Source organism: Pseudopipra pipra, chromosome 6 (assembly GCF_036250125.1).
Source record: "Pseudopipra pipra isolate bDixPip1 chromosome 6, bDixPip1.hap1, whole genome shotgun sequence".
Classification (NCBI taxonomy): Eukaryota; Metazoa; Chordata; class Aves; order Passeriformes; family Pipridae; genus Pseudopipra; species Pseudopipra pipra.
In genome coordinates, this window is record NC_087554.1 from 48,443,555 (window position 1) to 48,459,895 (window position 16,341).

General features: G+C 36.5%; 1 protein-coding gene across 4 annotated transcripts in view; it reads right to left on the reverse strand.

The window, feature by feature from the left end:
• The window catches only part of RPS6KA5 (ribosomal protein S6 kinase A5), a 69,999-nt gene that overhangs the window by 31,568 nt on the left and 22,090 nt on the right, over window positions 1-16,341 (reverse strand). For 2 of the 4 annotated variants that reach the window (XM_064658964.1, XM_064658965.1), the window contains exons 3-5: window positions 14,866-15,084; window positions 11,767-11,882; window positions 10,890-10,997 (exon numbers count right to left, since the gene is read on the reverse strand). In XM_064658964.1, the coding sequence (XP_064515034.1) occupies window positions 10,890-10,997; window positions 11,767-11,882; window positions 14,866-15,084 (443 nt within the window). Of the gene's footprint in view, window positions 1-9,927; window positions 9,982-10,889; window positions 10,998-11,766; window positions 11,883-14,865; window positions 15,085-16,341 lie in introns of those variants that run through there. The other 2 variants (XM_064658967.1, XM_064658968.1) reach the window with 2 other exon arrangements.

Below are 16,341 nucleotides of genomic sequence, written 5' to 3' on the forward strand. Positions count from 1 at the left end.
AATAAGTTCTAGTGTAAGAATTTCAAGAAATGAAAACTACATGATATAAGGGAAAGAGACTCCTCAGCTATTAAATTGGCTTGGACTAACTTCCTTGCATTCCATATTCATATAAAATATTCTAGGAACATTGTCACATGGCTAAAGAATTACTCCTTTAGCATAGTTAGTATTTAAAAAAATGACAACAAAACCAAAATCTAGAAACACTAAGTATTGTTGGGCCAAAGAACACAAAGATGGCTTCTAGAGCTGGAAAGTCAGAGGTAGTCTCTGATAGCATGTATTTCATCTGTCAGCAACAACTCTGGGACTGTGCAGCACCTACTGCCAGAGAGCAAGAGAGTGCAACAGCACATAAGAGAACCAGGTAGGCCAGACGGAAGCTCACTGAAGGCATTTAGGGCTGCTCTCAGGACTGATTCTCCAGAACTCCACTAAAAAACTCTTCAATCCAGACAAGAATTACTTATGGGTTCTTGTCACACTTTTGTTATGAAGAAATAATCGAATTACTATGCATTTTTGACTGGGTTCTTCTATGGTTTTCAGTAACATTCTTATGGTAGTCCTATGCTTGTCCATACTCGTTAGCTGACAAATTAAATTTCTTCATTCACTTAATCTGACCTCATCATTATGAAGGTTTCAAAATGTTACGACCTAACAAGACAAGAGGAATGCTTCATTGTTGGAGGTACTCTGAAAACACATAACAAGTTTAAACAAGGTATTAAATCTAACATAGCTATGGTCTTTCCACTCAGTGAAGGACAATTCCCCCTTTATTGCATGAGTAGTAAAATTATCCATACCAACTTTCAGATCAGGTATATAGATGAAAAATCAAACTTAGGAAAATCACAACTTACCTAAAACTCTGTGTATAGTGAGGCTTCTCTTTTAGCAACCTAACAGGCTTCATATATTGGATAAATGCAAAACTGCTTGTAAAGTTCCTCAAATGACTATTTTGTGGTATGATTATTAATACACTAACCGTACCTAAGAATTCTATTTCCTAAGTAATGCTTCTGAGCAGAAAACCCACAGATCAATTTCTATTACTTCTCATGTGGTCTTAACTTTGTATGATGAAGCCTGCCCTCTCCATTGCATCAGCTACAAGAGCCTAGCAGACGAAAAGTCAGTCGTGCTCAAAAAACACACATGGTATCATTCTCTCGTGAAGGTTCAGCATGGCAACTAACATCCCTAATACACTCTCCTGAAGGCATTACCAAAAAAAAAATACGTGCAGGAGAGTAATGCTGCTGCAAAAGATATTAAGTACCCACTTTTGTATTAGAGTATTTAACAGCTACTGGAACTAATTTAAATTGAATGTACAGAGGTCCCAACACTCTGCATAAATACTTGTAATTGCTACCTGACTTGGAGTGGAACACTTCACTCAGTGAGGAGGAGGCCATCCCAAACGCCACCTGCATGATACACTTCCACAGATGGTCTAGCTCAAGGAGGGTAACGCAGAAACACAGACTCCAATTCGGAACTAGAAATGGCAGCAAGAGATAATAGTACTGGAAACACACTAACTAGGCAGTGAATCCTTTTGAAGAGTAACACTAATGTGTTTTCATGAAGGTCCTGAAATGTCTTTGTGTTCATATTTATCAATATCAATGTAATACAAATAGCTTCAGCCCCAACAGTATGGCAATTGACCCTTCTATTTTACTTTTTTCTTAGTTAACAAGGAAAAACATTTTAAACAATATACACTAAAATGTCCTCTCTAATAGTTTATTTTATTCAATGCATATTTGGAAATTGACTGTGAGGCCATTGAAGAAAAAAGTAACTATTTAGAAATACGCAAATTCAGACAGCGGAGGCTATAAAGGATATATTATGCTACTGCATTCAGGAATAAGACTTAAATAGATGTGAGGTCACCTAAAGAATTTCACAGGTTATCAAACTAAATCATATTCTCATCCTTTCAAAAGCAACACAAAATCCATTTCTTAGTCTCCTCAAATGACTAAAGTGGTACATCATTTATAGGTATGAATAGATGCCAGTGTTTGTACTGTGCCACAGAATTCTTGCTGTTGCTCTTCATTTGATTAATCCAGGGAAATATGCTGAAGTGAAACTATCTTCCTTAATTGCCTACACCTCTGAAAAAATGTTTCAAGTCCCAAGTTGTCTTTCTTCCTTTGTTAAAGGTACTTCAAAGTCACAGTTCCAGGCTGCATTAGACCCTCTCTGGGTTCTATCAGTAGTGTTTCAAATAGCAACAGTGAGGAATAAAAAAAAAACCCAAAAAAACCCCCCAATTTCTAGAATACAAGAATCAGTATCATTATTGTTCCTATTTTGTACATTTGTGAGTGTATGCAATCAGAGTCCTGAAAGTCATAACTTAGGGCTTGGCTACAAGCATAAATAGTGAAAACTTTCCTAGGATAATTATATCAGAGCCCTGAGCTTATCAACAGGCTCCACGATCTTTTTCCCCAATTCTAGGGGTTAAGGTATCTCTGCTTAAGACCAATGCTGACAAAATGGAGCTGAGTAACCTGTGTGGAACCTTCTCAGGGGCCTCCTCCACCTTCAGCTGGGAGCAGAAGTTCAGGCTCCCATTCTTGATCCTTATGTCAGCTGTGCTGTAGGTATGTCTTTACTTGGCTGTGTACCTCACTGATCCTGATCCACCAATTTCAAATCCTGGCTTGTCCTCAAGCCTCTCTCCTCACAACAAGCTTTTCTGATAACCACAGGACTGTTGCCCAAGCCTGTTTTTCTTCCACTAGACTTGCTCTGATCTTCCCGTTTGGCAACTGTGGGATTGCACCACTGGTCAGTGAGGTACTGACGTGTACCTGCCTTGCTGCAACCCTTAGCTCCCAGCTCACACTAATGCATGGAGCAGTCTCCCCATCCTGCTGCTTCCTGACAAACTAGTCAAGAACCACAGTTCTTCCAGAAACAGCTTACAAGACTGAAGAGCTTAAGCAGTTGAAGAGTTCAGCAGTATCACACAGATTATCTCACATCAGCTATCAGCAAATGGCTGCAAGCTACTGATCAAGTGAGCCATTAGAGTTCCCTTGGTAAGTTTAATGAGAAAACCAGGACCACAGGACAAATAAAGAGAATACTGTCAAAAATGAAAATTTACTTGCAATATGTGAAGGCCACGTAGCAGAGGTGCTATTAACGACCTGACCTGCCGAATGCATTTTGCATTTCAGAAGAATCACAAGTAAAGATTGAAAAGCCTAAATTCTATGCAGAAACAGGACCTGTACCTTCAGTGAACCTTAGAGGTCATTCTGGCAGAGATGTTTACCCGAAAAATAAAAATGCACCAAGGAAAAAACCACTGTTTCCATAGAAATTATATCAGTAACATTCTTCACCATCGTTTTAATTGCCCAGAACAACAATAATTACAGTCTCAATTTAGGAAGGTATATGAAAATTGACAAAAAGTCCTCTCATTGTTCAAAGATGTGATATAGGTTTAAAATGGAAAAAAAAAAATCTTGTTTCAACAAAGTTCTTGCCAAACTGACCGGTTTCTTCTTTTTACTCACTGGGTTTTTTTAAATTTCAATGATTTTCAGAGTCTTATTGGTCATAATACTCAGACATAACATTGAGTAATTAAGCTGTCCATACAGAAAGTACAGCTTCACCCCAAAAAAATCTCTCAGCTGAAGACTGTTGTTTCTGTAGTTGTAACTTCTATTCAGGACCAAAACTATGATCTCTGCAGGAGACAAACACGGAAGAACAAAGGCTAAAAAGTTTAGTGGTACACTAGTTAGACTGCCCCGCTCCACACAACAAAATCACAATGAAGACTGTACTACAAAAGCAAAGATTTAGATTAAAGTAAGAACAGTTGCAATATAGCAGATCAAAGGTTTGAAATGTCATCTTAAGAAAAATTTAAAAAAACGTATGTGGTCATATGAAATCAATTAAAAATCCTGTCCTGGTGGTTGTTCCTACTTGAAGAAGCCAGTTATGTCAAAATATCATGTTGGTTACTATACCTCTTGCCACAACTAGACTAGTGACATCTACTTCCAAAATAGACATGGAACAAGGCTACTGAATTTTTCAAGCAAGAATGAGATTTGCCTGCCAGCACATGCCATCAGAAAAGGCAATTAAAAGGGAGAGTAAGAGCAGCTAAACCTCGTACTGTGTGCTAGCCAAGAAACATGTGACCTCTACCACTGTGACCCCAAAACATAACTCAATGCAAGGCCACGTCTAATGTCAAGTGGAGGTTCAAGAAACCCTTTTCACAGATTTACACAACAGCTGTGTTTGCTTTCACACTGCAATGCAATTGCAATTCTGCAAGGAATTATTTAAATCAGTTCCTGATAATGGATTTGTAAAGCAAAATAACTAAGAGAAAAGAGAACAAAAGTCTCAATTCTGCAGGAAAAAAAATCAGAAACAGCACATTACTGTGTGGGAAGAATGCAAGCATGTACCACTGTCAACTTGGATGAACATTTTGTACTAGGTTCTTCTCAAAATTTCCAATTTTTGGAAGGCTTGTTTTCTAAGGCATTGTCTTCTGAGAAGAGAGAGGTAATAGTACCAAAAGACAAGAACAGTATACAAAGCAAAACCTGAAAAAATCATCTTTCTTCAAAAAAAAGGCAAAATTATAAGGTATGGAAGAATACTGATTCTGAGAAGAATTCTAGTAGCTGCCACTGCAAGCCTTCAAAAGTTTATTTTTTTTCAAAGGAGAATATAAAGAAAAAATATAGGAGATGTCAAATAAACATTTATAATTTCAGAGAGCACCAGATGTAAAAGGTAGAGGTGCAGAAGTGGACAATTTTGCTCAAATGCAATCCATTTGGTTCTAATTTAATTTACATTTAGCCATGAATCTCTGGTCATGTAAGTTTTTCCCATCTGGTTGCCCAAGTTTCAATGAAGTTAGGTATTTGCAGTAATTCAAAAGAAAAAACACATCCATGAGAAAAAAAGGATTAATGATGATGGCAGCATTTGCCCTCAGAAAGTTACTTGTTTACCCCTGGAAAACAGAAACAGAATTTTTCTGAGCTGACTAGTAACATATTCTTGTAAGATCCAATAGAAGATACCAGACTATTTAACACACAGATTGGTATTTCTCTGCCAAATGGGATTTTTTAAAGTGGTATAATATAATAAGAAACTAGTATCCTTAAAGCAGTCAGTGTATGAAATCATAGAATTATAGAATCAGTTGGGTTGGAAGGGACCTCCAAGATCATCAAGTCCAACCCTTAATCCACTACCACCGTGGTTACCAGACCATGGCACTAAGTGCCACATCCAGTCTCATCTTAAAAACCTCCAGGGATAGAGAACCCACCACCTCCCTGGGCAGCCCATTCCAATGCCTGATTACCCTCTCTGGAAAGAATTTCTTCCTAATATCTAACCTAAACCTCCCCTGGCACAGTTTAAGATCGTACCCTCTTGTCTTACTGAGAGCTGCCTGGGAGAAGAGACCAACCCCCACCTGGCTACAACCTCCTTTCAGGTAGTTGTAGAGAGTGATGAGGTCTCCCCTGAGCCTCCTCTTCTCCAGACTAAACAACCCCAGCTCCCTCAGCCTCTCCTCATAGGACTTGTGCTGGAGTCCCTTCATCAGCTTAGTTGCTCTTCTCTGGACCTGCTCCAGCCCCTCAATATCCTTCCTGAACTGAGGGGCCCAGAACTAGACACAGTACTCCAGGTGTGGCCTCACCAGCGCTGAGTGCAGGGGAAGAATCACTTCCCTGGTCCTGCTGGCCACACTGTTCCTGATACAGGCCAGGATGCCACTGGCCTTCTTGGCCACCTGGGCACACTGCTGGCTCATGTTCAGCTTCTTGTCAATCCAAACTCCCAGGTCCCTCTCCATCTAGCTGCTCTCCAGCCACTCTGCTCCCAGCCTGTAGCGCTGCAGGGGGTTGTTCTGTCTTGCAAAAATTTTTAATGGCACTTTAAGATTTTGGCATCAAAATATGGACAGAATGTATTTTATGTTCTAGTCTTCTCCAATATTGCTCCATGCTGGGAAAGCACAATCTTCTTTGTGATAAGCACTGAAAAGGGAAACCTTCTGGCAAAGGCTCAAACACAGTCATCTGATCATTGATGACCTGGTTTTGCAATTAAATTAGTCCAGCTCAGTGACGTGCCTTTACAGTGTTTGGTATGTTCTTAATATTCAATTTCAGGACAGTTAAAACACTGACAGGAGTACACCAAATAAAGCAAGAAGTTTTTGCCATTGTTTCATTTCCTTTTCAAAAATCGGGGAAAAAATTACTAATTATCCAGACAGATCTACAACCCATGTTAACTTCTGCGGACTAACTTCATTATTCAGTTCACTCTTTCTTACTTTTTCCCCTTTGCAGAAATGTAAGTCTACTCCTTATAACTGTGTTTATTATGTCTACAACACTGAACAATTCTTCAAAACACAAGAAGTACAGTTTATTTTACTCATCTTTGCAAGAGAATGCTCAGTGTTCAGAGGATGCACTACTTAATTGCATAAACCTTATGAGTTTAATTGGACGACTATACAGGGTCTTTTAAAGTTAAATGCATAGCTAATCTACCAGGTCACTTACGTGAGATGACAGTTCCTCAAGCACTAAATGAGTCAAGTTGTAGTCACTTCTCTCTGTTCTGGACTACCTTTAAACTGCATTAAGAATGTATACAAATCTCTTCCTACTTCATCTATCAAGACCCATAGTTGACTAACCTCCACTTTATCATTCTTCCGTCAATGAAATGTCCTTTAAAATCTTTTAAAATTACATACTAATTTTGTTTCCAGAACAAAATATTCACTCCATCATCTAATAAATGAAAACAAACAATAATTCAACAGTGAAAAGCATCTGAGTGTTCTAACTAAATCTGCAACTCTGATCAAGAGATTTGCAGATGAAAAAACAATAATGCATATGAACTATTCATTCTACATATCAGACAGAAGCACACAGATATCCATTCAACCAATTCAGATTTCAATTCAATCATCCCTCATACAGAATATCCACTTTTATATAATTTATTGCCAAGGCAATACTGACAACATTCAGTATTTACTATAAAATTTTTTTAAACTTCATTAAGCAAACACAAAAACTTCAAAACAAACTTAAGCTAATGCAGAAGACATGTACCAATGCAGAGAATTGAGCACTTCATTATACTCTGGAAGAAAAAGTGTACTTTATTGGATTTAATTAACAGAAAAAATGTTAGTTATTATGCATGGTCAAATAGATTACTTCTACAATAATTCAATGAGTGTGTTCCTATTACTCTTTCTAAGACAAAGATCTCCACATGTACTGAAGTATGATTTTAGTGTAGTTACAGAACTAAAAGAAAAGTGAGGGGAAAGAAATATTTTTTAAAAATGAGGTAGCATTTTAGCAATAAACATCCAAATTAAGACAAGACCCGATGACTAGGTTAAACTGACACTGACCAAATGAAAATAATTCCAGCATACAAGTAGAGCTATTAATGAGATGAAAAGATAAAAATATGCCTAAGCCACAAATCCAGAAGATAAAGATAACACACAAGAAATAAGAGGGAAAACCCCCCCAGACTAACAATTTCGGAGTTTGGGGGGGTTTTAAAGAAAAATGTATTACAAAACTCTTGAAAAAAATAGCAACACTGAAGTGATTTCACTTATGCAATGAACACAACGGTGCTGTAGAATTTTCAAGTCCTACCAATTCTCCATGTCCCCAATAGTAACTTATATTGATGTCATGTGAAAATGTATTTTACATCCCAGTTAGACAAGCACTCAACTGAGATGCATGAAAGCATAAGGATAAAATTGCCTTTTTTACTCTGAATTTCTTTACAATTCAGTTGAGAGTTAAAAATCATAGATTGGTTTTAAATTCATCACACTGTTAAGAATACAAATGCCATAAAAAGTAATACTAAAAAGAAACTATTCTTTTCAATCTCAATTCCTTACATAATTACATTCTATGGTTAGCCTAGTAAAACTATAGGTTTTCATGAGACAGTAAATAAACTGTAAATAAACTTCTGAACACCAGAAGTAATTTCATAGTTAAATACCTTGTGATACTGACCTACCCCGTGTGAAAATTCATTTTTACTCAACTACTTTATTCTAGTCAGGTTATTTCTTCTTTTTGAATGTAAATAAAAGCATATAGCTTCATTTTAAAGACAAACAAAGCTAAAATCTATAAGACGAGTTTCAGTTTTTAGTGAAACAGTAGCAAAAAATGCTTTAAAGCTCTTAACACTGCACTGCTTTCAGCTTGAATATTTAATGCTTGCATGTTATAAGCACTTTCACATAACCGTAAAACAGAGAGGACACTTGACAATGCACTCTTCACACTCATGTTTCAGTAGCTGCATAGCAGAAATCAATAGGTTTCTGTTTTCCTACAAGTCACATGCATTTGCTTCCTTTCACTGAAACAGTGCTTAGGAAAAGCAGCTTCCCACCTCTTTGCTTTTGAATAGTCAATCTGCTCTAATTATTGTAGTCAAGAAACGGTGCACTCTTTTTATTATAAAACAACTTCTGTTAAATTCAGTACTTGCCCAAGTACCTGGAAATTTTAAACAGTCATCAGATTAAAGCAGCGATAATGAAAACATTGAACCATAATGTTTTTTAGCAAGCACCCCTAACTACAAAACCATCCAAAATTCATAAATACATGAAAAAGATTCCTCTCTGATAAGAATTTTAAATGTAGTACGTGCTATGATCATTTTTATACATTTTTAATAAGCTAAACATATCTTGTTTCAGAAAACAAGAGTCCAAAGAGGGGGGTTACTAGAATAAATTCCACTTGCTTAAGCGCGTATTTTTAACGGCACAGTTCTTGCAAGGTGGACCAGGAAAGACATGTGAAGAAGGGGAGACAAAGGAAAGTACACTGCTCTGATTAAATTGCAAGTGCTACACTCTTATCTGACTTACACAGTTGTGTAATGTTATTTCAAAGTGCTACCCAATAAGCATGAAAACAGATAGAAAGCTATGCAGTTATACAGCCAAATTCTACCTGCTGTAAATACATTGGTTCAAAGTGTCAATTAAGTATCTTTTGTAATGAACTGTAAGTGTTCTAGCAGTAGCTGAATTATCTACAGAGAACTCATGAAATGTCAATTTCTGTGTGAAAATGGGTCGTTTTAATCATGTTTAGGTTCAATAGCTAAATTACAATAGCACACATGAAAAATTCAGTCAAGTGAAGACAATTTCTTAGATTTTGAAAGCAAACAACACAATTGCAGTTACTTTTTTTCCTTAAAAGAAACACTAGAAATGTTGAGCTTTTTTTGACAGGGAAGACAAATATAAAATGTGACAGAGAATAAGAGAAAAATATAGTTAAATGAAGAGATTTCAGAGGTATATATTGAAAACAGAATGGATTAGATTCAGAGGAACCAACATTAAATGACCAAGCAAGATTTCTTCATTTAATGACTGGAGAAAGAGGATTCCAATTCAGAGTGTGGAAAAAGCAGACAGGCATCTCTGATGCTTATCCAAGTCCTCCCCCTTCCTCACACTGCTTGTAAATGATGTGCCAAAGGTGAACTCAGATGAGATGTATTTCTTAAAATCGACTCTTTTGAGACTTAAAGGTTCTGATTCATTATGACATTCTTAACACAGTGAAGATTTCAGCTTCATTCAACTCTGGTCCCAAGGCTAGGGAACTGCTCCTTTTCTCTCCCATCAGTGCAGTAACACCATTCTGTGTCCTTTACTTTGCCCCTTGTGCCCCACAGTTTCTCTCACAACTCTAAGCAGGTCCCACTGTCCCTAGCCACACCTTTTACTATCATTCTTTCCTGACGAAAACTGCATCTCTCTGTACTTACTCTCTTGCACTGGTGTGGCAATCTGTTGCTAATCCCTTCTCATACCAGTTAAACTTCCTCTTGGTTTCAGGCTATAATTTAAAAGGAATATACTGACATTATCTGTACTATTTCCCTGCTTCAGAAAATAAGATTTTGTATCTCTTTAAAATGGTCCCTCCCAAATCCTACCAGACTCTATTTGAAATGCAAATATCCTAGAGGGAACTACCAGTTATCTATTTTTAGAAAACCCTTCTGCTGCTTCTAACAAAGACTTTTAGATCTGCAGTCCCAGATTTCAATACCACTGGTAGCTAACGTGAAAACCAAAAAACACCCATTTTAAAAGTCTCTCAGAAGTAAAATCCTGCACAATTTTGACTCTCTGAAATCTAAAAAGCATATTTGGAGATGAAACTGTACCTTACAAATAATTAACAACTAACGTCAATAGTCAGAGATCACTATGTTAGGTACTATGTACGTATTTAATAAGAGATAAGCTTTTATCCTAAAAGCTTGCAATTAAGCTTAATAGAAGTGACACAAAGACATGAGAAAGAGACAAGATAATAATACATTAATTATTATTAGCATAAAGAAGAGTCATAGCATACCATTTGCCTAGTCATTGCAAAGTATTAGCACAGTCAAGCATTTTTTTAGAAAGCATCTGAAAATGAAAATGTAAGTGGCTTTTCAGATTTATGTGGATCTTTCCTTTTTCATGTCAAGACCAGCTGAAGAAAGTACGAAGGCTTTTCAGGGAAAACTAGAACAAAGAAGTCTGACAGGCCTAAGACCAATGAAATGAAAGCTCAAAACCTAGTAGAACGGACTACTAGATCTTGTTCTATGATGTGCCTAGAATGGAGGTTTTCCACCCTTCTCAAATGTGTTTATGATTTCAACAAGATAAAAATCTGACTTTGTGATCTTGCTCAATTCTGTCCACACTTACTGGAGAGTCATATACTCACCTCATCAGTAAGAAACTCCTTACTCAGACCGAAGTCTGTCAGCACCACATGGCCATCAGAATCGAGGAGAATATTCTCAAGTTTTATATCCCGATATATAATCCCCAACTGCAAACAGAGTATAAGAAGAAGTATTTCCAAATAGTGTAACCACATCAAGGACACATCACTGAATGCATTTAAATATGAAGTGACCAAAATTTCCATTATTAAGATAATCTGATACATGAAAGTTGCACCTCAAAAAGGACAATTTTTAAATGCCTTTGAAGAAGTAACTTTAAAATTACTTGAAAATTATCAGAAATTACACTTGTGTTAATGTCTTAAATTTTAAGGGGCATACTACATCTCCCTTGAAACTTGCTGTTGAGTGCACAACTCAGTTCAGCGTTCACTAAAAATGAAAATGGATGCCATGTTTTAGACATAGACCATACATACATGCTTTGTAATAGTCTACAAATCTACTTACTACCTCTGAAAATTGTAATAATTTTCATGTCTACAACTGTGCTAGAACTCTACCACTCAATTGTGTTGCAACAAGGACAACTGAACAACACTACAACCCAGAACTTGTTCACATTCACTACAAATTAGTTTTACGGACACAGGATTACTAAAAATTAACAATCATTTGTCAATAAGACTACTCTTCACAATGCAGACAAAAATTTGTAGCCTTAATCTGGTGCACAAGAAGAGATACTTCACGGGGAATTATTTCTAATTATACAACTAATGCCCCAATAGTAAAGTTGCTCTGAACTTAAAACAATCAAAAACAACAGTTGTCCTTACTAACTTTATATGATGCAAAAAGAATATACAGCTGTAGGTCCTCAAAATTAGCACTAGGACAAAGTTACCTTACCTTGTGGAGATGTTCAAGTGCCAAAACGATTTCCCCAATGTAAATTTGCACCTCACTTTCTGAGAATCTCTCTCTGTGTGAAAGATGAGTAAACAATTCTCCTCCATTTATATAGTCTAAAAAGTAGAAAAAACAACCTTAGAATTTCACTTTCTGACAATTTAATTTTCTTATTGGAATAGTGTGAGGTACTTTGTAAGCTATTTAGTAACACCTTCTGCTATCAGATGCTTTTACTTTATTGTAATTCACTAATATTTCATCATGTTGTACAGTACTCAATTTCCTTCTTAGAGGACTGAGGGAAGAACAAGAGCCACTTTTAAATAAGCAGCAAAACAAAATAAGCCTCAAATATTCATAAATTATAAAGATAGCATTTTTTGCAAAATCAGTCTTTCAGTTATTTAGGAATATGAAAAGAAAGGAGTACAAATGATATCTACACAGTATTTGTAGACTTATGAAATACTCTCGTGAGCAACAAGGCAGACTGACATAAAGGCAATTCAGAAAACAGGTATTAGGTGAAATAATCAACTGTGGACAGTTACAAAATTTTCCCTTCACAAGAGAAATTAAGATGGCAAAAATTACTGGAGGAGATTATTTCCACATACACTCCCTCACAGAAACTACTTTCATTCTTTGCAGGCTATGACACAAGGTTTTCCCACAGTAAGGGAGAGGGGGGAAAAAAGTAACTATTACAACAGAGCTCCACTGCAACACAAACACATTTTAGATGAAGAGCTGTTTATGCTAGCAGTGTACATTACAGCCATTAATTTGCAACCTCACAGCCCCCATTATTGTATTTGAGGTCTACATGTACAGAGCAGGGAACACACTTCACATCATCTTACACAATATTTTCTTCAAAATTGTTTCTCTAGATTTATTGGTATAAGACCTAAATGCATTGGGATTTATCTTATCCATCTTATAAGACCTAAATCCTTCGGACCCTAAAAGGATCCAATCCTATTGCAAGTTAATAGTTTGAAGGAGAAAGCATGTATATATAAATCACAGACATTCTGATCCCTCTCCACTTTTTAGTTCTCCAGTTGTCTATTTGAGAAGGAGTATTAGTTGAATTAAACAATGTAAGGAAAAGTATTTATCTATATCAGTAAGCATATGAGAAAGATTTAATGAAATACAAATAACCTATATTTTACAATATAGGGGTTTTTTTCTTCTAAAAAACTTCAGCACATAGAAAAAGATAACAGAAACAAATTTTTTAAATATTTCTAGCTGGAACCGCTAACTTAGTATAAGGTAGGCATTGAATTCCCAGGCACTGTCCTAAGGACTGTGACAGATCCAAACCAATGCTGCCACAGGAATGGCACAACAAGCTTAATTCTATGCAGGTTGTAACATTAACCACAGCCCAATGAAACAATCAGCCTTCATGTTCTTGGTGCTAGATCAAATGCATGGCTGACATAGTGGAAAAAAAATTACCAGTTAGTTCAATATAAACTCCATTTGACAATACAGATTATTTAGCTTTTCTTTAAGTATTAGTAGGTTAACCTTGCATGACAAGCTTTGTATAGGATTGGTGGTATTCACATGGACACAACACTTAGTTCTTTCAATATAGCTTAAAGCCAATGTAAAAACTGGAATCAACTCCAAACCCTGCATTCTGGAAATCTGGCAGAAGTGCAGCTGCACGTCTGTACTTGATTCAGTCTATTCATACAGCTATGTAATCTGACAGCATGGAGAACTGTACTAAAGCTGCACTGAGGCTCCAATTCTAAAAACTCTTGAAGCTAAAATGGCATGTTCTCACATACCAAGTTCAGCCAGGTACAAAAGAAAGACAGACACTGGTTTCCCCCAAAATTCAGAAGCCTCTGAAACACATACGTTTCAAAACTAAACTGAAGTGATTTACAAAGACTTCCATAATGAGACATGAAAAACTTGTAACAAACAATTTATTTCCCTCAGGAGAGTACGAAGCCCAGTTGAATTACAGAGTAGCTTTACGTCATGTTAGGTAGAAAAAATTTACACTGTTAGAAAAAGTGATTAAATGAAAGTTTTAAACTCTAATTATTCCCATTTTCTCCTAAAAAAGAAGGAATAAAGGACCTTTCTGGTCCCAGTGGATATTCTGAGAATGCATATAGAACTTAGGGAAAAAAACAAACCAGAAGGCTGTAATTATACATTAGCTATAAATCTCTTGCTTCAAACATCACCGTAACATTGTATTATGGTGGACACATGCCCAGTTTGCACTATCTGCTATGTAATGTTCAGAACTACTGAGCTTGCTCCTCTCTGACTCTTACAAGAATATAATATCAAGCTTTTAATTTTCCTTCATATAAGAGGCTTTTATGGCCTTCTAATTATCCTTGTCACCTAAATTTCTCCATTACTATGTATTTATTTTTAGGTAAATACATCCATCTCAGGTTTGAGGTTGGGGTGGTTTTTATTTTTTTTTTGTTTCCTCCTTTTTTTAATATTTCAAATAGGATCTGTATTCTATACAAAAGTATCTTGACTTAAAGAATGGTACTAAAATATTTATAATAAATATTCACATTCTGTCGCATTTAATCTCAAATTTTCCTAAGTTATTAGCATTAAATTATAAACACTAAATTTGCTGCTGATTTGAAAGGTAGAAATATTTTTAATTTTGGATGAACAAGCTCTATTTGCAGCACAGAAATGTGTGATTTTAGATTATCTCTTAATACCCAAAAATTGATACATGCAAGGTACCTCAATACTCAAAAGATCAATTTATTTCATAACAAAAGTTTTGGCATCAAATGCTTCCAGGTCACTGATGAATATACATATACATTTTTTGCCGCATATTAGTCACAGATACCACTAACCCCACCAGTCAGAGTAGCACACTGAAGTTCAAACAGGAAACCCACAAATACAGACACTGTTGAAGATGAACAGTATTTTCCTTCCTATGCTCTCTCATGCAACCTCCAAACACACTGTACTTAAGGCCACGTGAAAAAAAAACTACAAAACATTGAGATAAAAGGGCTTTTTTTTTTTTTTCATTAACATAAGACTTAAATCCAGAAGACTACTCACCTAAAATGAGATGAAGCTTTGTATCTGTCTGGAAGGCATAATGTAACGTGACTAAAAATGGTGATTGCCTAATGTGCTCCAAGACTTGTCGTTCTGTCCTTGTGTGCTCCGTTGTTTTGGCTTTTTGAACTATTGTTGCTTTCTTCAGTACTTTCATGGCATACAGTTTTCCAGCATCATGGCCACTTACTTTCCTCACTAGGAACACTTTTCCATAGGCTTAAAAAGTGGGGAGAAAAACAAAAAACAAACCAAAGACACAAAAAACACAAGTTACCTATTGTACTACAGATCTGGCTGACACTATTATTATTTTCAATTACTCATTGTTATGGCAAGCAGTAATCATTCAGGTTAAAATCTTCTAGAACACTTTTTCTGTTTCAGATTGAACTTTTCTGAGCAAAATTCAACCAAGTGAGCTTCGCAACTGAACACTGCAAGACTAGGAAAACAATCAGTTTCAGTATTTAGAAACAATTTTAAGAGCTGAGGATTACTTCCTTTGTAATAACCTAAAATTCCTATATCTAGATTTAAGCAAGAGTGTGGAGTAAGAGAGATGCTATTTTTTTGTCCTCAAAATAGCCTGCCCATATTTGCACAACTTACATACTTTCATTATTGGTTTTATAGCACTGAAGTTCCAAAAATCCATAGAAAAACCAATTAATTCTTCCCATCAGTATTTAGTACATAGGAACTTTCTGAGGCTCCCATACTGGACTTAAATGAGAATAAGCTAGAGGAATTCTCAAAAATAAAGTTTTCTGAATATACACAGTAAAAGTAGTCTTCCCAGAGTTTTAAATACACTCCACACTGAAATAAGTGGCAAACATGGACATCCTTTACTTTTTTTTTTTTTATTATTAAAAAGGACTCCTGGGAACTCCACATGAGTCAATATGATACCTCTACTGGAAAAACCTGTAGAAATAGTCAAGGTTAGAATTAGTGTGCAGTCACAAAGCCATGATCTCACTGCAATTACAGCGATATGGTGTGACAGCTTGCATGACTGGAATACTGTCACGGATGGTTATACACTTTTTAGGAGAGAGGCCAGCAAGGCAAGGTTGTGGAGTCGCTCTTTACATGAGACAGCAACTGGAATGTATCGAGCTCTGTCTAGGGGTGGATTAAGGAGGAGCCAAGAGCTTATGGGTAAGAATTAAGGGATAAGCTAACATGGGTGACACTCTTATGGGTGTCTACTGCAGGCCACCTGATCAGGAAGAGGAAGTAAATGAGGCCTTCTACAGACAGCTGGAAGTAGATCACATGATCACAGAGCCATGGTTCTCAGAACCACCCTGGCAGCCGCTGGAAAGAAAGCACAGCTTGGCACACAGGAGCCCAGAAGGTTCTTGCAGAGCGCTCATGATAACTTTCACATGGGGTGGGGAAGCCCACAAGAAGAGATGTGCTGCTGGACCTTGTACTAACAAACACAGAAGGACAGGGTGGGGATGT